Raw genomic sequence first — 27,270 nt, 5'->3', positions numbered from 1 at the left:
TTAATGTCAGCTCTTTCACGAGCCTCAATCTTGTATACAAAAAAAAATAAAAGGTTCTGCGCAACTGGAGGTTTTTGGAAGTGACAAGAAGGCAATTTGTGCTCCATATCAAGTAAATACAACAACACAACATGCATTTTAAAGGCCATTTTCCCTACGAGAGCGGGGGTTAGCCTTGCGGTCCCCATGACAATCTTCTCCATTTTGCCCTATTTTCTGCATCTCTCCTTGTTAACCCCCTTGCCGGCATTTCTTCTTCCACCATCTTTAGCCAAGTCTTTCTCGGTCTTCCCCGTCCTCTACTTCCTTCTACATTCATTTTCATCACTCTTCTCAACCAGTCACTTTCATCCTTCCTCAACACATGACCAAACCATCTCAACCTGTTCCTCTTCACAGCATCAATCACAAGCTCTATTCCCATCATCTTTCGCAATTCATCATTTGTCTTCCTCTCAACGATACTCCGCACACCCGTCGAACCATTCGCATTTCCACTCTTTCCAACCTTCGTTGCTGCTCGACGTTCATTACCCATGTCTCGCTCCCATAAATCATAACACTTCTCACACATGCAGCGTACACCTTTCCCTTCAGCCTCAACAACACTCCCCTCATCATCAGCACGCCACTCAGTTCCCGAAACTTCTTCCATGCACATCTCACTCTAGCAACCGTTGCCGAATCTGATCCACCTTCTCCATTCGGCATGTCTCCGAGGTAGCAAAATGTTTTCACACCTTCCAGCTTCACGCCGTCTCCAAGATCCAACTCAACATTTCCTCCATCTGCAGCTCCCTCAGTGCACACCTTACATTTGCATGTAGCTGCCACACTGGTTAATGACCCTCTCAGACAACTACATTTTTGATGAACCCACTCAGCACACATTGTACATTAAATTGAGTTCACTCCGACACCCTTCCTGCACACAGCACAGGGCCACTTCCCAGTTCTTTCCACCTCACCACATGCTTTACCACTTGCCATCACCTTCGTCTTTCCTATATTCACCTTCAGACCTTTTGTCTCCATACATTCCTTCCACTTGTTCATCTTTTCCTTCAGTCCATCCATACTTTCCACAATCAACACCAGCTCATCTGCATACAACAACTCCCACGGTAAACCCTCCTTTACGTTCTGAGCCAGCACCTCCATCACAGCTACAAATAGCAGTGGACTTAGTACCGACCCCTGATGCACTCCCACCTTCACCTCAAACTCACCACTGTTCCCGTCCTTCGTCCTTACAGCTGTGCGCGCTCTTTTGTACATTGCCATCACTACTCTGATCAACCATTCCTCCACTCCTAACTTCCTCAATGCCCATGTCAATACTTTGCGTGGAACCCTATCGAATGATTTCTCCAGATCAACAAACCCAAGAAAACTTCTTCCTCTTCTCCAGGTACTTCTCCTGCAACTGCCTCACAATGAAAAGCGCATCTGTCGTTCCTCTTCCTGGCATAAATCCAAACTGCATTTCGTCGATCTTCACTTTCTTCCTTATCCTCCTCTCCAACACCCTTTCCAATACCTTAATTCCATGCTCCAATAACTTTATCGCTCTGTACGAGCCACACTCCAGAGGGTCACCTTTCCCCTTGTATAGAGGGACGAGGGTACTCAGTTCCCAATCCACTGGAATGCGGCCTTCTTTCACCACCAGATTACAGATCTCTGTCATTCTCTTCACACCCTATCTTCCTGCTGCCTTCAACATATCTCACACAACTCCCGTCGGCCCTCCCGCTTTTCTACCCTTCATTGCTTTTATCGCTTGATGAGTGAACTCGCGTCTAGGGTGCCAGCTTAGGATGCTAGGATCCTGGGTTCGAATCCCGGTCGATCGCTGAATTAACGCCAGGGGGGTTGACTCAGCCTGTCATCCTTCCGAGGTCGGCTAATTGAGTACCAACCAGTTCACTGGTAATTCCCTGCTTGTCGTAAAAGGCGACAAAAAGGGTTGGCGGCAGGAAGGGCATCCGGCCGTAAAACATTGCTTCAAAAAGGGGACCGAAAAACAACAACAACCACGGTCCTCGAAAAAGGCCAACCCCCGCTTGCGGGGAAAAAATGGCCTCGAAAGGTGTTTTTATTTTGGTTTTTTTTTGCTCTTATCGCTTCCTCAACTATGTTGCCATCCCATTCATTCTCTGTATTCAACAGCATTTCCATATATCTTTTCCATCTTCCTTTAATTCCATCTGAGTCGACAACGATTTGTCCCACTTCATCCTTCAAGCAACTCACCCCCATCACATCACACCTCTCTTTTGCTATCTGCTTTGCAATCCTGAATACTGCTTTCTGACCCTCCTCCGAATCCAAGCGTTCTCCAAACATATTCCTACATGCCTCCTGCGCCTTTGCTACCTCTTTCTTTGCAGCCTTCCTGGCTGCCTTATAACTTTCATGCTCTGCTGTTTCTGCTCCCGTACCCTTCGCCTTCTGCCACTCCTTGAACTTCATCCTCTTCTCGTCAATCCTCTTTCCAACTTCATCATCCACCACCATGTTTCCGAGTGCCTCGGTGGTCCTTTTGTCCATCCACAAACTTCACCAACGGCTCCCAACAGACAAGCTTTCATTGACATCCAACCACTTTCAAGCTCAACCACATCATCCTCGACCCTACTCAGCCTCTCTTTTAATGCCTCCCTTACTGTCACCTCTTTCAACCTCCACACCTTCATTCTCGGTTGGTACGTCACCCGCCAAGCTCTCCTCGCACCTTTCACCCTGATGTCGCAGACAACCAAGTGGTGCTGTGAAACAGCCTCCTCCCCCGGGATCACCTTTGTGTCCCGGAGGTGCCTCCGATCTCGCCTACGCACCATCAGGTAGTCAACGGTTGTCGTCGACCCACCTGACGTGTATGTAACAAGCTTATTATCCTCTGTCTGGAACCGAGTATTACAAATCAACAAATCAGCTCCATCAGCAAATTCCAAAATCCTTTCACCTTCTCCATTTCTCACACCATATCCATAACCCCCATGAACTCCGTCAAAACCATCCATACTCCTTCCCACATGTCCATTTAGGTCTCCTCCTACCACAACAACTTCCTCATCTTTCACGTTTTCCATCAGGTTCTCTATCGCACACCAGAACTTGTCCTTCTCTTCATCGCTTCGACCAACCTGCGGAGCATATCCCGAGATGACGTTCACCAAGAGCTTTCCAATCATCATTTTCACCATCATCAACCTATCACTCACTCTAGTCACACTCACCACACTGTCTACAAACTCCTCAGAAAACAGGACACCAACACCATTCACGCCCTCCAGGCACCCTTGCCACATAAACTTGTATTTCTGTCCCTGCCTACCCTTCACCATTCTCACAAGACTTCCCTTCCATCTCGTCTCTTGCACACAACATATGTCCACTCTACTTCTGACCAATACTTCCACCACTTCTCCTGATCTCCCTGTCATTGTCCCTACATTCCATGTCCCAAACCTCAGAAACCGATCTCCACTTCGGGCTATACCCTGCCCATATGTAGTTGTAATTAATTGTCATGGTTCTCTTTTTGAGGCAATGTTTTTATGGCCGGATGCCCTTCCTGACGCCAACCCTCTTAGTCTTGGGGGGGGGGGGGGGGAGGCGTCAGCATCACGGCTGCGGTTTAAACATATTTAAATAATATTTAAACAAAGCCATGAAAAACAATCTGGGAAGTCTCCAAGTGAGAACGTGGATTTGAGAAAGCAGGACCAGAGGTGGAAGAAAAACGAGATATAGGGGGCGGGGCACAAGTTGAGACGAGGAGGAGAGCGAACAAGCACATGTCCGGGGGGAGAGAAAGAATTAATATAGAATTTTTTTTTGTTTGTTTATTTGTTTGTTCTGTTTTCAAAACGCTGGACAAAGGGTAAGATGTTCATGAGAGGTAGGGGGGAGAAAAGAAAATCAAAGAAACAAGCAAATACTATGAAGGAAAGAACCCATATTCACAAAACACTGACGGGGGGGAGGGAACCTGGAGAGACCAGGCCGGCCGCAAGAGGCGCACGAGGTGCGAACAAAACAAAACGACTAATTGCACACAAATTTGCAACAACTACAAAACCAAAACGAAACACACAATAACCAAAAATATATATATATACCCAGCGGAAACTTGACAAAGAAACGAACGGGAAAACACTCAAATTTTGATGCCGTGGAGATCGAAGCAAGCCTCGTCGCTCGAGGGACCGGACGTCCAAAAGTAAATAATTCAACAAAATAAAATAATGGCTTTAAAGGCTGTGGACTAGGAAACAAAAAGCGTTTTTCTACAAGATCACCACCGTTTATTTCCGGCCCGCTTGGTTGAACAAGGATTTCCAGCTGATTTTGCATTCCGCCAAGCCATCAATAACCAGCGCAACCACTGCAGAACGTACTTCCAAGGTGAGACAAACCCATACCTGCTCCCCTGCTCGAATAGTCTTTCTAAAAGTGTCTTTTACACCACCTTATTGAAAACTTTATATTAGTTCTTCATGCGCATTTGTGTCCTTTGCAAGATCCCTAAAACAGAAAAATTCCTGTTTGGAAGGTCTTTCAATTTTGTTTGACTGACAGAGTAAAGATAATTATCTCACTCATATGTGCACATGTGCGATCGGGAAGAGATTCCATACAACTACCAAACTGCAAGTTCATGTTCCACCAGATTAGTGCTCAAAATACAACATCAAATTGAAATCAAGTTGTTCCTCGATCATAAACTGACATCTGTAGACAGAGTGAACCAAATGATTAACCCTGCTTTGCACGCAGGATAACAAAAGAAAATCCCAGATCCTGTGACATTTGTTCTTGAAAATTTGCTCATAAATGTCGTACGGCATGGGCAGCATATATAGGACAACTCAGGTTGAAAACCATTCACCCCTCATGAATTGTAGCCCCCACCTCGAGTGGCCTTGAAGGCTTTGTGGCGGGGGATATCAGTCGGGCTGGCGATTAAAAAAAAAAAAAAAAGTATACACCGACAGAATGGAAATCTGAGTCGATGCTCCACTTCAACCAAGTAATATATGTGGCGCGCCACGTAAAAAGGGGGCTTACGGGTGGTCAGAAAATGATGAAAAGTCAGTTTAGCCAAGGAACACCCAAAAGCCCCCTTTTCATGTGGCCCGCTACATATTGCTACGGTTTTGAGATTGGCACATATTGATCATTAAAGGTTAAAGGGTTTCCCCCCATAGTTAGTTCCACGAGCAACACATAGGCCCACTTGTAGTATTAGTTATGTCATAGTATGTGTAATTATAGGCCATTTCCCCTATTAATATCTGCGTTGTGGAAAGACAAGAGATTAGGTCCCGCTCATTTTTACGTCCACCCTCCAATTCCACCTCTATGGGCGTAATTGATCCCACGCCCCATTTGGCTGACCCGCTCAGTTTATTACGCTTTGGCTGCCCGCAGCATTTGCTGCCCTTTGCTCGCTCACTAGTCGAGTAACACGAGGTAGGCCTGAGAAGGAGGAGCGCGAGGTCGGGGTGGGGGCGGCGTCAAGGCAGAGAGTCAGAGGTGATGACGGTAAGAGCCACCAGCCAACCAGGGCTCTAACGGCATGGCATGAGAGGGCATGGAGGCACGTCTGGTGAGTTCTAGAAGGTTCGCGGGGCGTGCCTATATAAGTCGGTGCACAAAGCCCTTGAACAGGACTTTAAGGACTGGCAGAGAGAAGGACGAGTGCTGGAGAACCCAGAGGACTGACTCGCAAGTGGAGAGAGATAAAGGACTTGTTGGGAGAAAGGACTTGTGTGGAGAGAACGTCGTGCGATAAACGTTTGGAGGCATTGCACTGTATCTCGCCATAGTATAAAGTACGCGCCAGAGGAGAGGAAGAAGAGGCGTTGAGTACACGGCTGCAGCCAGACGCGCCGGTGGCGAATAACGCCGACTTCAGCCACGCGAGTAGACGCGGTAATAACCTGCCAGTGATTAAACGCCAGAGCCCACACCCTACCGTTCTCCCCGTAATAACCCTGTGCGTACAAGACGACACGCGGAGAGCTCCTGTCTTCTCTTCTTACCATCTTCACGGGACGAGCCGGAGACCAGAGGGAGCTGCACGGGAGCCATCCCTGGAAGCGGACCATCATCCTGCCGCTGCAAGCCCCGTGTGAGTGTGTGTGTGTAACGGGCCTGTTTGTCCTGGGCATTAAGTTAAGACTGTATAAGGCTGCACTGTGTCCCCTTCCTCTCTGAACCATTGTGAATAGTGTAAATAAAACCTGTTCTTCCTTTTTCCAATTCGACCGCTTCTATGATTTATCCATTGACAAAGCGCGGCACGAATAAGATCGCTAGAACCGGGTTCACCATATAAACGGCACGGATCGCATGTACGCCCCGCTCGGCGCCTCAACACGCGTGGTTCGTGCGGGGCTTATTTCCTCGTTTCAGGGCAGCGCGAGTAATTATGAAATAGAGATTCTAGTCCTAATACCCTATTTCACGCTGTCCAGGAAGGACGTCATAGGTCCCGGGTCCCGCCAGGCCAGTCAAAGACAAGTGGACTAATCCCCCCTTGGTAAGGGGAGAAGGCCGGCGTCGAGATCCACAACATTTTATATAGCCGTGGCCAAAAATATTGGCACCCTTGCACTTTTTTCAAATAATGCACCATTTCTTCCAAAAAATTGTTGAAATTATAAAAAATCTTTTGGTATCCACATATTTATATTTCCTTGGTTTGCTGTTGAACAAAACATAAATCAGCTGAAACAATTTATTAAATCTTAGCTTATTCCATACAGAAATCCTAAAATGGGCCAGACAATATTATTGGCACCTTTTAGAAGTTGTGAGAAATAAATAGATTTCAAGCGAGTGATTCTCCTACACTTTTGACTTGAACTCACCTAGGGTGAGTTGCAAGTGCCTGCAATAAAAAAATAACTCATTCAACCAGTTTGAAGATTTAAAAAAGGAGTCATTCTGCTGTTTTGTGTCACTGTGTGTACCTCAATGAGCATGGAGAAAACAAAGAAAACCAGACAATTGTCTGAGGTCAAACACAAAATTGTAGCCAAGCATGGACAATCTCAAGACTACAAGTCCATCTCCAGAGATCTTGATGTTCCTGTGTCCAACGTATGCAATGTTATCAGGAAGTTTAAGGTCCATGGCACTGTAGCCAACCTCCCTGGACGTGGCCACAAGAGAAAACTTGATCGAAGATTGCAGCGAAGGATTGTTCAAATGGTGGAGAAAGCACCTTGATCAACTGCCAAACAGATTAAAGCTGAACTTCAGACAAGAGGTATGACAGTTTCAACTTGCACCATCCGTCACCAACTCAATGAAAGGGGGTTCTTCTATGGTAAGGAGCCCCAGGAGGACCCCAATGCTGAGAGAGAGACAGAGACATAAGGACTGGAGTTTTCCAAAACACACCTGAACAAGCCAAAATCCTTCTGGGAGAATGTCCTCTGGACAGATTTGACCAAATTAGAGCTTTTTGATAAAGCACATAATCTCTATTTTTACAGAAAACAAAATGAAGCCTTCAAAGAAAAGACCACCTTCCCTACAGTCAAACATGGAGGAGGTTCAGTGATGTTTTGGGGTTGCTGTGCTGCCTCTAGCACTGGGTACCTTGAATGTGTGCATGGCATCATGAAATCAGGAGATAACAAAGGTATTCTGGAGCGCAATGTTCAACCCAGTGTCAGAATGCTGGGTCTCCGTCGAAGGTCATGGGTCTTGCAGCAGGACAATGACCCCAAACACTTCAAAAAGCACCCAGGAACAGTTCAAGACGAAACCCTGGACTGTTCTGAAGTGGCCAGCAATGAGTCCACATCTATATCCCATTAAACAGCAATTGGGAGTAGGCACCCTTCAAATCTGGGAGAACTGGAGCAGTTTGCACAACAAGAGTGGGCCAAACTGCCAGTAGAGTGTTGGTAGCTCATTCATGGCTATAGGAAGCGCTTGACTGCAGTTATTTGGTCCAAAGGCTTTTCATGATGCCGTGCACACATTCAAGTGCTGCCAAATATTAAGTCATGGGCGTCAATAATTTTGTCAATGCAATTTCTTTTTATTTTCTGATTTAAAAGGATATATTAAGTTCTGAATCAAAAACAAAGGTTCTGCAATATTAACAGTGAAATAAAGAATTGTGGAGACCAAATACTTTTGTCAATTTAAACTTCATTTTTGGAGAAAATTGGGGTATTTGAAAAAAGTGCAAGGGTGCCAATATTTTTGGCCACTACTATGGATGTTTATCGAATAAACGACTTGTACTCAGAATTTTATATCACAGTCGAAAAAATTTATTGTACTCTATTTCCATAATACTTGAACATACTAGGCAAGAGTACAAACGTTCAAGTAAAAATCCAAACATTCTCAAATTAATCACCTCTGTAATCGGCCTAACCACAAAGATTTCTGGCCCACTCAATCTAACCACAATAATTTCAAGCCCACTCAATCGTTCAACCAAAGTTGTTTCTGGCCCGCTCGTTCTACAAACCAAAAGAATTTCCGGCCCGCTCAATGCAACCAAAATAATATCCTGCCAGCCCGATCTAACAAGAATTCCCAGCCCGCTCGATCTAACCACAATAATTTCCGGCCCGCTTCGTCAAACCACAAGGACTTCCGGCCCATTTGCTCCAACCACAAGGATTTCCGGCCCACTTGGTCAACCCACATGGACTTCCAGCTTTGCATTCAGGCAAGCCATCAATAACCACTGCAGAACATACTTCCAAGGCAAGACAAACCCATACCTGCTCCCCTGCTCGAATAGTCTTTCTCAAATTCTGAATGGCCACCTTCCTGACCTCGGCGAGGGAATCCTCCTCGACCTTGCCTCTCCCGTGTCCATCGTCCACCAGTTCCAACACCTGCATCATCTGTGGTGCACAAAACATTGCAAACAATGAACAAAACAACATGCATAAAGAACATTTGTGCTCGTCGATGATGAAGCTTCAAATTGTGGAATGAAACATTGTGGCACCACATGCCACAGTACCACACTCTGTTCTTCCTCGTGCCAGGCCTGTCCAACACAAATGAAACTGATCCACAAGGAAATGTTGAATTGGGTACACAAGTCTTAGGTATGTGCGTGACTCATTCATCACATAAAAATATGAACATCAATCAGGTTCTTCCTTACCAGTGGCATCATTTCCTTGTTCTGGACACCATTTTACACGGCCTTGGGATGGAAATCTGCCACTGGCCAGACCGCCTCTCCCAGCACTCAAATTACCTGTGTGTGTATACAGTAATACACAAAGAAAAATGAAAACAATTTTTTAATAATCTTTTCAGCCAAGGCGTGAAGATGCGACGTATACTCACTCCGAAAACCGCCACACGAATCGGCACGGCCACGGGCGATTCTGCCATTGCCAAACATGCCAGATTGACCTCCACCTGCAAGGCAAAGGTCAGGAATTTTGAAGAATCAATTTAAAGAAGCACGGCACTCTTCCAACGATATGCCTCTGCCCACATTATTACATCATTATACATATCTACAAAATTAGATTTAAATCCCTTCAGCCGCACTGAAGTACCACAGTTTTACCTGACATGACCTTTGACGCCGAAATCGAATCAGTTCACCTTTGCATCATAATATATAACAGTCGGACCCTGCCATTCGCGGTTGATCAATTGTGACTTGCTTCTCTATTCGCGGCCATGTGCCCCATGAATTCGCGTTTTTTTCCGAGTGCAAAAAAATATTTTTCACAACCCGTGAGCATGACAGTTATAAAAACCCATCTTTCACCAGCCACGCACAAAAAGCAGTTGGACATACGCAAAAAAACATCTTCAAACCGCTAACATGACCTGCTTCGACATTCGGGGCACTGTGCTTCGCTTTTTCACGGCCACATCAAAAAATAGGACAGATTTTAGCCGCACTATAAGCGAGCTTCGCGGGATGTCCCACCAGCTGCGTAAACAAATAATCCCCCATGAGTTAGAGTGAAAACGCCTCAATAAATTTAGTCGTGGCCAAAAATATTGGCACCCGTACGCTTTTTTTTCAAATAACTCTTTTCTCGAAAAAAAAAGAAGTTGAAATCGGCCAAAGTATTTAATCTCCACAATTATTTATTTCACCGTTAATATCACAGAACCTTTGTTTTTGATTCAGAGCTTAATATATCCTTTTAAATCAGAAAAATAAGAAAATGGATTGACCAAATTTTTGGCACCCGAGACTTAATATTTGGTATCGCAGCCTTTGGACAAAATAACTGCAGTGAAGCGCTTCCGAAAGCCATAAATGAGCTTCCTCCACCTCCACTGGCAGTTTGACCCACTCTTCTTGTGCAAACTTCTACAGTTCTCCCAGATTTGAAGGGTACCTTCTCTCGACAGCTGTTTTCAGATCTCCCCAAAGGTGTTCAAATAGGATTTAGATTTGGACTCATTGCTGGCCACATCAGAACAGTCCAGTGTTTTGTCTTGAACTGTTCCTGGGTGCTTTTTGAAGTGTTCTTTGGGTCATTAATGCGCTAATTATTCAAAAACTGAAAATAGTACAAAGACCCGTCCTCTGCTTCCACAAAGACCCGTCCTCTACTTCCTTCTGCATTCATTTCCATCACTTCTTCAACCAGAATTCGGGTCGTGTTTTGAGGCCTTGTAGTTGTACAGTGAACAGTGAACACTGTACAACCTTGAGGCTTTGTTTTTCTCTCAGCGGTCCGTGTTTTTGTGATCCAATAACTTTCGTTCTCTGTTTTCCCAATCTTTTCACCCCATAGCCCTCTTCCTTGTGAAAATCACAACTCAAAAAAATCCCCAAAAAAAACATTTCCTTCTCTGTTCTCATTCGTTTATTCATTCTTAATCGTTCGTTCGTTCGTTCTTCGACCACGTGTTTCTCCCCCATTTCCCCAGATAGATCGTCAAATTTCAACTCGTTATTTTATCATCCATGCATTGTTGTTTTGATTATAGTTACTTTTGGTTTGAATTTCCTGTAACTTGTAATTATTTAATCGTGTTCTGCTCCTCGTGTGCGGCCTTGTAGTTGTACCCCCGTCGGTGTTTGTTATCTTAATCGTGTTTTGCTTGGCTCTTAGTTTTTTTCCCTTCTACCCCGAACATAATACTCTGTCTAACGTTCTAAATCCCCACCTCCCCCCCCCCCCCCCCCCACTCCCAAAAACCAAACAAAAAAAAAAAAAAACCAAAAACATTTATTTTCCTTTCTCCACGTGTACTGTTGACTCATCCTGTATTTTCTGTCCAGGTGTGCTGTTCGCCCCGCCCCCATTAACTCCTTGCCATCCACCGTTTGCCCTTCGCATGACTCGTGGTGGTCCCTCTCAGCTCTCCCCCCGTTGGTATTTTTGTGCACATAAGATTGTTCACGGTTCTGTTTAAATATTATTTAAATATGTATAACCTTTCCCCTTCAGTGTTTTACTCAGTGGTATTTTACAACACGCTGTTTTTCTTCCTATTTAAAAGGCTTTTCTCAATTTCCTCTCCAACTCATTCCACCTCAAAAAAAAGAAATTCAATATCTTATACGTCTCCCTCACTACATGGTCTAAATTCACATTCATTCCATCCCTCCTCCATCATTCTGAACCGGATTGCTAACTTGAAAATCACAACAAACCCAATTTGTTTTCAATGTTCGTCTTTCATTAATCATCCACTTTCTAAACTCCCCTCTTGCCCCTCCCATCCAAATCCCTCCCCTTGCACCTACACTCCGAAACTCCCCCCTTGCCCCGCCACTCTTAAACTCCCCCCCTGCCCCTCCACTCCTGAACTCCCCCCTTGCCCTTCCACTCCTGAACTCCCCCCTTGCCCTTCCCCTCCCAAACTCCCCCTCAAAACTCCCCCCCAACCCCTCCCATTCAAATCTCCCCCCATACCATTCCTCTCCAATTCTCCCTCCTCCCCCCTCCTCCTCAAAGCTGCCTCCTCCCCACTTCGTCTCCCTTCTATCTCATACCTCCACCCCCCCCCCCCAACCTTCTTCTTTCCTCTGCCCCCCCTCAAACAACCCCTCACTGTGCCTCATCCCTTCACCTTCAAACCTTTCATCCTCCTCATCCTTCCCTTTCTTGGAACTCTTCTGCAATCGCTGACACACTAACAACTGCTCTCCCTACCTCCCCCTCTCATCCTTCATCTTACCATACTCCTCCCCTCCCCTGTCCTGTACCCGATGCTCCCCCTCTCTCTTCATTAACGGTATGGACCTCAAACATCCGGGGCCTTCGCTCAAACCTGACTGATCTCTCCATACAGGTTGCTTCTGACAATCCAGACTTGATCTGCTTAACAGAGACTTTCCTCCTTCAAGATGTCTCTGATTCCTTAATATCTCTTCCTGGTTACTCCCTCCTCCGGTATGATAGACCTGAGCCTCGGCCTGGTGGTGGGGTGGCTATCTTTATCAAAAACTCTCTTCCTCACTCTCCTTGCACTGCCCTCTCTCCTCCTCACCCCCAGGAGTACCTCTGGCTACGGCTTCCTCTCCGCTCCCACCTTTTGTTCATATGTGTTCTGTACCGTCCCCCAAACAGTGATGACTCCATCTACATTTCACTGTCTGACAACATGGACCAACTTCTATCCACTCATCCCAACTCTCTCTTCCTCATATGTGGTGACTTCAATTGTCATCATGCCACCTGGTTGGATGTGGGTTCTTCTCTCACCAGTCATGGCACCTCAGCAAAGGACTTCTGTGACTCACTGGGATTGACACAATCTGTCAATTTCCCGACCCGGATCTCAGCCAATGGAGTATCTTCTCTTCTAGACTTGGTTATGACTAACTTCCCTGCTAATGTCTGCTGCTCTTCTTCTGCTCCAATCGGTTCTTCTGATCATGTGCTTGTCAAAGTGGACATCTCTCTGGCCATTCTCAGAGAGCCTCCTCAGCGTCGACGAGTCTGGCATTTCACTCAGGCCGACTGGGACGGTCTTCAAGCAGCCATCAATCGTCTGGATTGGTCTCCCATCTCCACTGCCTCTGACATCAATTCTTCCTGGGAATTCTTCCAAAGCAAACTGATCTCTCTCATGCACAGATTTATCCCATCTCGCCTTCAGTTGTCTTACCCTTCCTCCCGTCCATGGTACACTGAATCTTGTGGTGAGGCAGTTGCCCTGAAACAACTTGCCTTTGCCTCTTGGAAGGCTAATCCAACTGAAGGAAATCTCAGTTCCTTCCACCAAGCTCGGAACAAGTGTGTGTCTACCCTCAGGAGTGCCAGGAAGCACTATCTCTCCTCACTCAAGAATGAACTCTCAAACCTGTCTCCTTCCTCCAAATCCTGGTGGCGTCTGGTCAAATCCGTTTCTGGTGTTTGTTCCCCCTCCATCCCCTCCCTTACCTCAAATGGCCACACAGTTGACATCGCACGTGACAAAAGCCGAATGCCTCAACTCTGTGTTTGCCTCAAAATCCTTAGTCCCAAACCCATCTCTCTCTGTTCCCACCTTTCCCAGTCGAACCAAACTGCTCCTGGACTCTGTGACCTTCTCTCCTGACAAGGTGGAAGAGTTTTTGTCAAACCTCGACTCTGATTCTGCAACTGGACCAGATGGCATCAGCCCACGGGTCCTAAAATCCTGCTCTGCCGCTCTATCTCACCCTCTCTTTTGCTCAAGGTCATCTGCCAGCATCCTGGAAATCAGCAAACATTACCGCTTTACACAAAAAAGGTGCAAAAACAGATCCTTGCAACTACAGACCAATCAGCCTGCTCCCAATTATCAGCAAAAGTCATGGAATCCATCATTGCTTCGGATATGAAATCTTTCCTCTTCTCCAATGGCTTGATCTCTGATCATCAATTTGGTTTCAGACCAGGTCACACTACTCTGGACATGCTGCTTCTGCTGTCTCAACAATGGATGGAGGTCCTCAATGCCAAACAGGAAATCAGAGCTGTCTCCCTTGACATATCACGTGCCTTCGATACGGTCTGGCACCCAGCTCTGCTCACCAAACTCTCCTCCTATGGTATCCATGGAAATCTCCATGCATGGCTTGCGGACTTCCTCTCTGGTCGTAGTCAACGTGTGGCCCTGAATGGATTTCTCTCATCTCCCCTTCCCGTTCAGGCTGGAGTTCCCCAAGGCAGTGTGCTGGGCCCTGTGCTTTTTCTGGTCTTTATCAATGATCTCTCCGACTCTCTGGAAAATCCTCTATCTCTTTGCTGATGACTCCACTCTCTGCCGCTCCATTCCTCTTCCCTCAGATCGGCAGTCTGCAGCCTCCTCACTCTCTGAAGACCTGGACAAAATCACAGACTGGTCAAACATGTGGAACATGTCTTTCAATCCTGACAAATCTCACACTCTTACTATGTCTCTCCGAAAAGATCGACTGGACAACCCTCCCATCTACTTTCTCAACAATCCTCTCCAAGAAGTTCTGTCGCTCAAGCTTTTGGGTCTCACCATCTGCCATGATCTTTCTTGGGAAAACCACATTTCCAAGCTGGCCTCCAAAGCCAGTCGCCGACTGGGCATCCTCCGTCGTGCGAAGTCCTTCCTAGGCACACCTGAGCTCCTCACCACATACAAGGCTTTCATCCGCAGCTCAATGGAATACTGTTCTCCCCTATGGGCTGGTGCTCCTGCCTCACACCTGGCTCGGCTTCACGCTGTTGAATCCAAAGCTTTCAGAATCATTGGAATCTCCCGCGATGAAGCTATCTCTGAGGGCCTTTCACTCACTCACCGCAGGCAGGTAGGTGGTCTTTGTCTTCTACCGACTCCTCTCCGGCCTTGCTCCCCCAGCTCTCTCTGTGCTCTGTCCCCCAAATATTCCTACAGGTCGCACAAGATCTGCCAGCCACCCTCTGATGGTTAAACTGCCGAAATCTCGGCTCTCTGCTCACCTTCACTCTTTCATTCCTCTTTTCTCCCGCCTCTGGAACAAACTCCCACACTCACTTCAATCACACTCCTCCCTCCAGGTCTTCAAAACAGCTGTTCACCACCATCTCTTATCTTCCCCAATCCAAAACCTTGATCTTTTCTACCCCCACTAATTCACCCCAGATCCACCTTGTTTGAAATTCCAACTTCTTTCCTGGAAGTCTTGGCAGTGTCCATATGTTTTATACCTCTCCCCCCCGCCCCCCTTCCCATGCCTCCCCCCCAAAGCCCTCTCCCTCCCACAGTTCTCTCGATGTCTCCATGTCTCTCGGTCCCTGCTCTCAAATGTTGTGTTTGTGTCCTTCCCCCTCTCTCCCCATCTTGTCTACCGCTCCCGATGTTATTTGTTTTGTGTGTCTGTTTGTCTTTCTGTGTGATTAATGTTCGCTCTTTCACGAGCCTCGATCTTGTATACAAAAAAAATAAAAAAAATAAAAAATAAAAAATAATAAATAGGTGTCCTGCGTCTTTTTGAGAGCGACAGTACGTGTTGGCTTTAGTCTCCTGGTGTTAGCTAATGGTCCAGTGCAATTGGATTAAATTGCAGCAAAGCAGTGTTTTTCCAAATCAGCACACATGTATTTTTTCCGAAGCAATCAAGGCAGCGGCTCGGTTGCCGATACCCCCGTCCAAATAAGGGGATGTGTCACAAGAATGTTACACGCTTGGAACAAAATCGCCCATAGGGCGGGTACTCCGCCAGCATAGTTAAAGCCAAAATCTGCATGTTCAGGGTTTGCCTTTCCTTTCCAATCTGTGGGATAAATCCGTGAAATTGTTCTGGTCACAGAGCCTTTAAACGAAACACAAATCTACACGTACCAGGTATCCATCGACTTGGTTTGGTCGATTCACTCTCTGCCTTGTTTTCTGGAGGGGTTTAGAGGGCGGGCAGTAGTTGAACCAATGTCCAAAAATAATTCCAACACCACCTTATTAATCCAAATTCATACGTCCAGGAACAAATAACACGACTCACCGTTATTCTGCACACTGAGCTGCAGGAAAGAGGATGAAAGCTGCGGCTGCTGCAGCAAGAGGTGAGATAAAAGTGAGAAAAACAAAAATAACTAATTCATAAAAACAACTTCCAAAATTACTCAATAGTCCTTCAGCATTTGGGATTCAAGCAACAAAACAATTGGAATTTTCCGAGGAAATATAACCTTAAGGAATATGCACGAGTCATTCGATGAGACACAAATTCAACTTGATATGGCAGAACAATGAAGTATACAAGAGTTCAGATTAAAAAATTGAGGTCCCAAACAGAAATGGCCAAATCCAGAACCTGCACCTGCCATGTGCCTGAGTGAACCGCAAGGAGAACACAGCAAGACCCCCGTGTACCTGCATGCAATAAGCCATTCAAATGCTCGGGCACTTCGCACATTATGAAAATTCTGGGTGTGCAGTACACTGCCAACACTGTCACATGCTCAGGGGTCGAGGAGGCCTCATGGTACTCTGACCAGTTAATCATGGTCATTCCCTCACAAATCAACCACTTTTGATTCGCAATGACATTTCTTCATGCAGAGGTCCAATAAACTGGATTTTGAGCCAACATTTTATTTTTTCTTCTTTTTTTGTACTTTATCATTAAGCTGGTACTCTTTTTGCCAACCTCTGGAAAAATGACAGGCCGAGTCAATCCACCTATTGTTTGTTCAAGGGTTTGCACAGGGGCTCAAACGCAAGGCGCCAAGATCTTAACGAGCCACCTTAACCGTTAAACCAGCACCAGACTTTGTTCTGACAATGTCTTTCACTGTCTGATATGGCAGATCGACATGGGACGACTGATCCCGACTCACCAGGAGTAAAGACTGCTTGTAAAATGATCAAGTGCGATCTCCCTTCTATCGAGAGCCTGTACTTCAGTCGATTAACGAAAAGAGCGAACGCTATTAATCCGAGAAGCCATAGGCTTTTAATTACACTCCAGTACACAAAGCGTTCGACCTATCCAGGGTATAAATGGCGATTGTCTAATGCAAGAATGTGGATTTTTGCACCTCCCAATGTTGACTCAAGGGGTCCTGACGGAGGCGCACTCAAGGGGTCCTGACGGAGGCGCACTCAAGGGGTCCTGACGGAGGCGCACTCAAGGGGTCCTGACGGAGGCGCACTCAAGGGGTCCTGACGGAGGCGCACTCAAGGGGTCCTGACGGAGGCGCACTCAAGGGGTCCTGACGGAGGCGCACTCAAGGGGTCCTGACGGAGGCGCACTCAAGGGGTCCTGACGGAGGCGCACTCAAGGGGTCCTGACGGAGGCGCACTCAAGGGGTCCTGACGGAGGCGCACTCAAGGGGTCCTGACGGAGGCGCACTCAAGGGGTCCTGACGGAGGCGCACTCAAGGGGTCCTGACGGAGGCGCACTCAAGGGGTCCTGACGGAGGCGCACTCAAGGGGTCCTGACGGAGGCGCACTCAAGGGGTCCTGACGGAGGCGCACTCAAGGGGTCCTGACGGAGGCGCACTCAAGGGGTCCTGACGGAGGCGCACTCAAGGGGTCCTGACGGAGGCGCACTCAAGGGGTCCTGACGGAGGCGCACTCAAGGGGTCCTGACGGAGGCGCACTCAAGGGGTCCTGACGGAGGCGCACTCAAGGGGTCCTGACGGAGGCGCACTCAAGGGGTCCTGACGGAGGCGCACTCAAGGGGTCCTGACGGAGGCGCACTCAAGGGGTCCTGACGGAGGCGCACTCAAGGGGTCCTGACGGAGGCGCACTCAAGGGGTCCTGACGGAGGCGCACTCAAGGGGTCCTGACGGAGGCGCACTCAAGGGGTCCTGACGGAGGCGCACTCAAGGGGTCCTGACGGAGGCGCACTCAAGGGGTCCTGACGGAGGCGCACTCAAGGGGTCCTGACGGAGGCGCACTCAAGGGGTCCTGACGGAGGCGCACTCAAGGGGTCCTGACGGAGGCGCACTCAAGGGGTCCTGACGGAGGCGCACTCAAGGGGTCCTGACGGAGGCGCACTCAAGGGGTCCTGACGGAGGCGCACTCAAGGGGTCCTGACGGAGGCGCACTCAAGGGGTCCTGACGGAGGCGCACTCAAGGGGTCCTGACGGAGGCGCACTCAAGGGGTCCTGACGGAGGCGCACTCAAGGGGTCCTGACGGAGGCGCACTCAAGGGGTCCTGACGGAGGCGCACTCAAGGGGTCCTGACGGAGGCGCACTCAAGGGGTCCTGACGGAGGCCCACTCAAGGGGTCCTGACGGAGGCGCACTCAAGGGGTCCTGACGGAGGCGCACTCAAGGGGTCCTGACGGAGGCGCACTCAAGGGGTCCTGACGGAGGCGCACTCAAGGGGTCCTGACGGAGGCGCACTCAAGGGGTCCTGACGGAGGCGCACTCAAGGGGTCCTGACGGAGGCGCACTCAAGGGGTCCTGACGGAGGCGCACTCACGGAGTCCTGACGGAGGCGCACTCAAGGGGTCCTGACGGAGGTGCACTCAAGGGGTCCTGACGGAGGTGCACTCAAGGGGTCCTGACGGAGGTGCACTCAAGGGGTCCTGACGGAGGTGCACTCAAGGGGTCCTGACGCCATGAAAAGGGTGTCAAAATCGGTCTTTAGAGTTTCATCCACAAGGATATAGTTCTCCCGACATGATATATCTCGGCGTCCTTTTAAAAATGTCCGAAAATAACGCATCATTGCAGACCAAAGGGGTTCGAGAACGGTCCAAATTAGCACTCCAATTAAACCTTGGAACCAAAGCATGAAACTGATGGGAAAATATCATCCGATCTCATATCAGTCATAATAAACGATGCAAGAACGATTTCACTTCTCCAGAAACTGATCAAGAAGCCCTTCTTGGTAACCAGATAACTGCCTTTTCCCAAACATACAAAGGCGGCCAATTTTTTTTTCAACAAGGGCATAACGTTTTAAGAACGTGTTCACGCAGACCGAAGGGATTCAAGACCTTCGACCCCTTACATATATACCGATCTTGTATCAGTCGGGATTCATCTCTTGAATCATTCTGTTACGACCGAAAGTATTGAGAAATGCAAAATTAACAATTTAGCGGTGTGTGGAGCTTTTATTGAGAATTGAGAGGAACACAACTCTTCACATCGAATTATACAATGAACAAAACAAAGGATAGCTTGTCTGCCTGCCGTCAGACTTATAGTTTGTGGTGGTTCACGGAACAGTGTATAGTATAGGCCGGCATGGACATTGCATCATTGTCATTGAAGGTCAAAGGATTTACAAACATGCATAACCATGCATCATAAACGGGAATAAACATGCATCCAACATGTGCCGGTGATTTATTTGTTATATTACGTTTCTTCAAATTGTTCATAAAAATGTGTGTCCTAACGTTGGTAATATGTATACTCACTACTCAGGGACTACTCGCCGTTCTCATTATCCTCATCTGACGAGCTAGAATTTCAGAGTTGACCGGATCTTCATTCAATTCAGTCTTCAATGGGTTCAGAATTTGCTTCAAGTGATGCAGTAATCTGATGTCCTTCAAACCAAATGACTCGATCCTTATCTGGATCCTGAATCGTCTGGTTTGCATCCGCCATGGCCCACATACAGCTCTCTGAGCGTGTTGGTGAAGCTCGCTTTCACATGGTGGGAGAATGCTCCCGTCTATCCCCTTCAGTTTCTTCAGCGGCTTCGTTTTACGCGATGGTTTGAATGCTCTTTCGAACGCACCATACCTTGCATCGTTTAAATTATTTCGTCGCCTTCTATACATTACTGTGGTGAATGAACCCAGTTCCTTTAGATACAAATCAGTAACGTTCTTGTGATGCATATTTTTGAACAGGACGCCGAGATCTATGAAGTGGTGAGAACTATATCCTTGTGCACGAAGGGTCTAATCAATACGGCTTTTTCAAGGCGCCAGGACCCCTCGAGTCTACCTCGGGACGCACAAGAATCCACATTCTTGCATGAGACAATCATCATTTACACCCTGGAAAGGTCAAACCTTTGGTGCGGGAGATTCCAATGAAAAAGTCCTGCATGTCGTCAGAGGCGACTAAAAGGGTTGGCGTCAGGAATGCATTCGGCCATAAAAACATTGCCTCAAAAAGGGAACCATGACAATTACAACTACATATGGGCAGTGTACAGCCCGAAGTACCCTGTGGGGCCTCCACTCCCTCTTGTCAAAACTCAACATGGGGAACCCGATCGAAGCAAGGGTGGAAATCACTCCATTTCTGACGACGAAACGTCTGATGCCCCACGTGAACATTGGTTTCTGAGGTTTGGGACATGGAATGTAGGGACAATGACAGGGAGATCAGGAGAAGTGGTGGAAGTATTGGTCAGAAGAGTGGACATATGTTGTGTGCAGGAGACAAGATGTAAGGGAAGTGGTGTGAGAATGGTGATGGGTAGGCAGGGACAGAAATACAAGTTTGTGTGGCAAGGGTGCAAGGAAGGCGTGCATGGTGTTGGTGTCCTGTTTTCTGAGGAGTTTGTAGAGTGTGGTGAGTGTGACAAGAGTGAGTGAAAGGTTGATGATGGTGAAAATGATGATTGGAAAGCTCTTGGTGAACGTCATCTCGAGATATGCTCCGCAGGTTGGTCGGAGCGATGAAGAGGACAAGTTCTGGTGTACAATAGAGAAGCTGATGGAAAACGTGAAGGATGAGGAAGTTGTTGTGGGAGGAGACCTAAATGGACATGTGGGAAGGAGTATGGATGGTTTTGAGGGAGTTCATAGGGGTTACGGATATGGTGTGAGAAATGGAGAAGGTGAAAGGATTTTGGAGTTTGCTGATGGAGCTAATTTGTTGATTTGTAATACTCAGTTCCAGAAAGAGGATAATAAGCTTGTTTCAGACACGTCGGGTGGGTCGACGACAACCGCTGACCACCTGATGGTGCGGAGGCGAGATAGGGGGCACCTCCGGGACACAAAGGTGATCCCGGGGGAGGAGGGTGTTTCACAGCACCAGTTGGTTGTCTGAGACATAAGGGTGAAAGGTGTGAGGAGAGCTCAGAGGGTTAAGTACCAACCGACAATGAAGGTGTGGAGGTTGAAAGAGGTGATGGTGAGGGAGGCATTAAAAGAGAGGCTCAGGATGGAAGAGGATGATGTGGTTGAGCTAGAAAGTGAAGAGGAAGAAGTTGAAGGCGTGGCAGAAGGCGAAGGATACGGGAGCAGAAAAGGCAGAGCATGAAAGTTATAAGGCAGCCAAGAAGGCTGCAAAGAAAGAGGTAGCAAAGGCGCAGAGGCATGTAGGAAAATGTTCGGAGAACGCTTGGATTCGGAAGAGGGTCAGAGAGCGGTATTCAGGATTGCAAAGCAGATAGTGAAAGAGAGGTGTGATGTGATGGGGGCGAGTTGCTTGAAGGATGAAGTGGGACAAATCGTTGTGGACCCAGATGGAATTAAAGGAAGATGGAAGAGATTTATGGAAATGCTGTTGACTGCAGAGAATGAATGGGATGGCAACATAGAGAGTAAGTAACCCAGTTTATTTTAGGACCGGCAGAGAAAATAACTGAGAAGGAAGTTGAGGAAGAGATAAAAGCAATGAAGAGTGGAAAAGCGGGAGGGCCGACGGGAGTTGTGGAAGATATGTTGAAGGTAGCAGGAAGTTGGGGTGTGAAGAGAATGACAGAGATCTGTAATTTGGTGGTGAAAGAAGGCTGCATTCCATTGGATTGGGAACCGAGTACCCTCGACCCTCTATACAAAGGGAAAGGTGACCCTCTGGACTGTGGCTCGTATCGAGCGATATTGTTATTGGAGCATGGAATGAAGGTATTCAAAAGGGTGTTGGAGAGGAGGATAAGGAAGAAAGTGAAGATCGAAGAAATGCAGTTTCGATTTATGCCAGGAAGAACGACAGACACTTTTTATTGCAAGGCAGTTGTAGGAGAAGTACATGGAGAAGAGGAAGAAGTTGTTTCTTGGGTTTGTTGATCTGGAGAAAGCATTCGATAGGGTTCCACGTGAAGTAGTGACATGGGCATTGAGGAAGTTAGGAGTGGAGGAATGGTTGATCAGAGTAGTGTTGGCAATGTACGAAAGAGCATGCACAGCTGTAAGGACGAAGGACGGCAACAGTGGGGAGTTTGAGGTTAAGGTGGGAGTGCATCAGGGGTCGGTACAAAGTCCACTACTATTTGTAGGTGCTGATGAAGGTGCTGGCTCGGAATGTAAAGGAGGGTTTACCGTGGGAGTTGTTGTGTGCAGATGGTCTGGTGTTGATTGCAGAAAGTATGAATGGACTGAAGGAGAAGATGAACAAGTGGAAGGAATGTATGGAGACAAAAGGTCTGAAGGTAAATATCGGAAAGACGAAGGTGATGGCAAGTGGTAAAGCATGCGATGAGGTGGAAAGAACTGGGAAGTGTCCCTGTGCTGTGTGCAGGAAGGGTGTCGGAGTGAACTTCATTCAATGTACAATGTGCGTTGAGTGGGTTCATCAAAAATGCAGTGGTTTGAGAGGGTCATTAACCAGTGTGGCATCTACATTCAAATGTAAGGTGTGCACAGAGGGAGCTGCAGAAGGAGGAAATGTTGAGTTGGATCTTGGAGACGGCGTGAAGCTGGAAGGTGTGAAGACATTTTGCTACCTCGGAGACATGCTGAATGGAGAAGGTAGATCAGACTCGGCAACGGTTGCTGGAGTGAGATGTGCATGGAAGAAGTGTCGGGAACTGAGTGGCGTGCTGATGGAGGGGAGTGTCATTGAAGCTGAAGGGAAAGGTGTTTGCTGCATGTGTGAGAAGTGTTATGATTTATGAGAGCGAGACATGGGTAATGAACGTAGAACAGCAACGAAGGCTGGAAAGGGTGGAAATTCGAATGGTTCGGTGGATGTGTGGAGTATCGTTGAGAGAGAGGAAGACAAATTATGAATTGCGAAAGACGATGGGAATAGAGCCAGTGATGGATGCTGTGAAGAGAAACAGGTTGAGATGGTTTGGTCATGTGTCGAGGAAGGATGAAAGTGACTGGTTGAGAAGAATGATGGAAATGAATGTAGAAGGAAGTAGAGGACGGGGAAGACCGAGAAAGACCGAGAAAGACTTGGCTAAAATGGTGGAAGAAAAAATGTGGGCAAGGGGGTTAGTTAACAAGGGGAGATGCAGAAAATATGGCAAAATGGAGAAGATTGTCATGGGGCCCGCAAGGCTAACCCCCCCGCTCTCGAAGGGAAAATGGCCTTAAAATGCCTGTTGTTGTTGTTGTCGTCCAATGAAAGCCTGTTGGCTCTCGGCCCATATTATCCGAGATGATTTCCACCAAGCGCAAGGCATGTTCGAACTTCGCCGTTCGGGTTGTCGTTCCATCAAGACCAAATGTTGTAATCGCTTGCACAATAGCTTTTCCCCAAAATCTGCACCCTCAATGAATCTATTTCTTATTCAGTCATTTTTAGGTCATGTCATCTCGCTTCTCGAAGAGATGCCATTTTAAATGGGTTGTGATGTCCGTCCTTCCGTCCATTAACTTTTTGCTTCTACTCCCTCATCACCCAGCTGATTGTTCTGAAAATTGATGTATAAATACAAACCAGCAGCCTGCACAATCGCAACGGCTTAGATTTTGGATCTTGGGGCCTCCAACTCGTCCCTTATTTATCAACCGATTGCATAGAAACCAGATACAGCCCTTCGTCTGATGGTCCACAGGAGGTCGGGGGTTGGGGGCGGGGTAGGGTAGGGGGTGGGGGAGGAGGAGGGGTGGTCCCTCCAAATCAGCAGTGGTCTGAACTACCACCTCAAGAGATGACGGTCAGCCCACTCAGGACTATTTATTCACTGTCAAAGTACTTCTCAATGCAAGCACATCACATATGTACAACAATGAACTCTATTGATCAAATGATTGATTGATAAAGGCAACTTTCAACTAGAACGGGCACTCGGTAGAGCGCATACCTTCGCCGCAGCTACTGTTCTGTACTTGGCATGGGAGTGTAGGGAACAGAACAGTGAACAGTTTGGTGCTGATTTCATGCAAATCGGATAAGAATTGACCGAGTTATGACAAACAAGATCGGGCATTGAATTCTGAACATTTTGGCATTAGTTGCATGCCAATTGGATAAAAATTGACCGCGCTATGGTAAAAATACGATTTTGACCTTTTCGTGACCTTGACCTTGACCTTTGACCCAATTGCTCCCAAAATCTAATCAAATGTGTCCCGTATAATAACCAATCATCCCACCAAATTTCATGCAATTCGGTTGAATACTTTTTGAGTTATGCGAATAACATACACACACACACACACACATACAAATAAATACACAGCGATCAAAACATAACCTTCCGCTTTTGCGAAGGTAATGAACACTGAACAGTCTTAAGTTACACAGCGCTTGGCGGCTTGGCGTACCACATTCCCTTACCCACAATATCCATCTGCCCTCCATCATGCATTTTTAAACCCACAACCCCCCCCCCCCCCCCACGGTGTATTTTCAAACACACAACCCCCCACAGTGTATTTTAACCCCACATCCCCCATCGTGTATTTTAACCCACATCCCCCCATCGTGTATTTTTACCCCACATCCCCCATCGTGTATTTTTACCCCACATCCCCCATCGTGTATTTTTACCCCACATCCCCCATCGTGTATTTTTACCCCACATCCCCCATCGTGTATTTTTACCCCACATGCCCCATCATGTATATTAACCCACAACCCCCCACAGTGTATTTTAACCCACATCCCCCATCGTGTATTTTAACCCACATCCACCATCGTGTATATTAACAGTAGTGTAATAATGTTGGTTCTGGGACACCCCAAATCCCCATTCACTTACATGTTAATTTTTCCATTCCCTCATTGCCCCTAAACACCTCTATTTCTCTCACCCTGTTCTTTACGAACCTTCTAACCTTTTGACATGTTATCCTTATTCATTAGACCACTTAAACAATGGTCCTTCTGTGTGAACCTGTGATCCTTCTGACCTTATGGACCTTTTAACCTTTTACTCTTAATATCATCTGGTGAATCATCTTTGACCCACTCAAACATCGATCCTACAAATATTTCTTTATGATCCTAACAATGATCCTAACAACTCAAAAATTTTTCACATTCATTAAGGATGTCATTCTTAAACCTCGAACCTTTTTTTAATTAATGAAAGAAATGACATGTTGCTTAACTTTACAAGAAATGACGCGTTGGGAATTTTTCATTGTCTTATTTCCTGTTTCCTCGAAATGTTAAAGCTGAGTTCTGTTCCCGAAAATACATTTTGGACATTATAAAAGTCGTGTTGCCGTGCTGTTTTTATCATTACGAACCGAAGAACATGAGCATCAACATGTCTTATTTCACTCTCTACTGTGATGAATAATACTCACCAGGGTAAGTTTCATTCAGAATTAAACTGTTAATGTGAGCTTTGTATGTGATTAATTTTAAATTTATATGACTCATGATATATTTTTTTATTACAGCAATTCAGGTTTTCAAAATGACCTGGTCTTGGCAGAGTTTCAAGTTGTTCCACAAGAGGTTTACAACGAATTGAATGAACACGGGTTGGAACAAATTAAATGTTTCACCGTTCTTAGAAGATAACCACCATCGGAGTTTGTCTCAGGTAATTCATTATTCATTTCTCTGATGGCACCATTAAACGGGAGCTGACATTTATTTATTCATTGTGTATCTTTTGTGTATTGTGTATCATTGTGTATACATACAATGTATCTTTTAGGAGAAATTATTAACGTTTTTTCTTTCTTTCTTTTCTAACAGAATACAACACCTGTTGACATCGATGACCACACCTATGAGTGTGATACCCTAAATTTTTATCTCGACCACTTGAACTCAAAGCTCGATTTTTTAGAGGTATGTGTATGTGTGTATGTGTGTATGTGTGTATGTATGTGTGTGTATGTATGTGTATGTGTGTATGTGTGTATGTGTGTATGTGTGTATGTATGTATATGTGTGTATGTGTGTATGTATGTATGTGTGTGTATGTATGTATGTGTGTGTATGTATGTATGTGTGTGTATGTATGTATGTGTGTGTATGTGTGTGTATGTGTGTGTATGTGTGTGTATGTGTGTGTATGTGTGTGTATGTGTGTGTATGTGTGTGTATGTGTGTGTATGTGTGTGTATGTGTGTGTATGTATGTGTATGTATGTGTATGTGTGTGTATGTGTATGTGTGTATGTATGTATGTATGTATGTATGTATGTGTGTGTATGTGTATGTGTGTGTATGTGTGTATGTATGTATGTGTGTGTATGTGTGTGTATGTGTGTGTATGTTTGTATGTATGTATGTATGTGTGTATGTATGTGTGTATGTGTGTATGTATGTGTGTGTGTGTGTGTGTGTGTGTATGTATGTGTGTGTGTGTATGTGTATGTATGTGTATGTGTGTGGGGTACACCGTTTAGAATGGGTACACCATAAATATATCATTCATATTTTTCTCTCCCCCTTGTCTCAAACAGAAAGAAATACAAGACCTAAAGAAGACATCTGGAGAAATTACCTTTGAATTGAGCAAGGGAGATATTGATGATTTGTTTTGGGAAGAAGAAGAAAAATGTTTTAATAATATAAAGAATCTAATGCTTCCAATATTATTTATATATAATTGCTTTGTATACAACTATTTAATTATTAATTACAAAAAGAGAATAAGGGAGGAGGGAATGTGGAGGTGCACCCCTGCCAAAGACCCTTCACCCCCCTCATCCCACCCCTCCCCTCCCCTCCCCTTGTGTGTGGGGAAGGTGGGGGTGGGATGAGGGGGGTGAAGGGTCAGGGGTGGGGGTGCACAGAGGGTGGGGGATGATGGGTGTGGTCTGTGTGGGCGGGGTCTGTGTGGGCGGGGTCTGTGTGGGCGGGGTCTGTGTGGGCGTGGCTTATGATTTTTTATTTATTTAATTTTTTTTATTTATTACCACTAATTAAATTAGCTAATCTGGGTGGGGTGAATAGAAATGTTGTTTAATGAATTATTAGCTTTGTTTTTTGTAATTCTTGTGAATAAAATGCCCCTAATATTTCTTCCCCATTCATATCATTTAATTTGTAAGTCCAAGGAACTGTATCCATTATATCAATGATTTTAAATAATTCACGAGTCCATTTTTGTGTATAACCTTTTTCAAAATGGCTTTTCCATTTGTATATTCTTACCATATCACCAACTTTGAACTTGGGCTTTCTCAAATTAATCTCCTTTTCATATTCTAATTTTGTAAATGTTTCTGATGGTTTTGATTTTGTTGATGAATGAACTGTATTATTGTAATTATCAACAACTAGGGCATGCCCGTACTATATCTATATCTAAAATTATATCCCCCCCCTCTATTTACATGAAA

The 27,270-nt window shown here is 46.2% G+C and overlaps 1 protein-coding gene across 1 annotated transcript in view; it reads right to left on the bottom strand.

Annotated features, from left to right (window-relative positions):
• Positions 1-27,270, bottom strand: part of LOC137426625 (putative ATP-dependent RNA helicase DDX4) — a 101,034-nt gene that overhangs the window by 54,590 nt on the left and 19,174 nt on the right. The window contains exons 3-7 of the mRNA XM_068115331.2: positions 15,911-15,959; positions 15,754-15,801; positions 9,352-9,426; positions 9,164-9,259; positions 8,769-8,894 (exon numbers count right to left, since the gene is read on the bottom strand). Of these exons, the coding sequence (XP_067971432.1) occupies positions 8,769-8,894; positions 9,164-9,259; positions 9,352-9,426; positions 15,754-15,801; positions 15,911-15,959 (394 nt within the window). The remainder of the gene's footprint in view (positions 1-8,768; positions 8,895-9,163; positions 9,260-9,351; positions 9,427-15,753; positions 15,802-15,910; positions 15,960-27,270) is intronic.

Source organism: Myxine glutinosa, chromosome 5 (assembly GCF_964187855.1).
Source record: "Myxine glutinosa chromosome 5, kmMyxGlut1.1, whole genome shotgun sequence".
In the NCBI taxonomy this organism is placed as follows: domain Eukaryota; kingdom Metazoa; phylum Chordata; class Myxini; order Myxiniformes; family Myxinidae; genus Myxine; species Myxine glutinosa.
The sequence above is the reverse complement of the archived record's forward strand: the minus strand, read 5'-3'. Positions and strand labels throughout refer to the sequence as shown.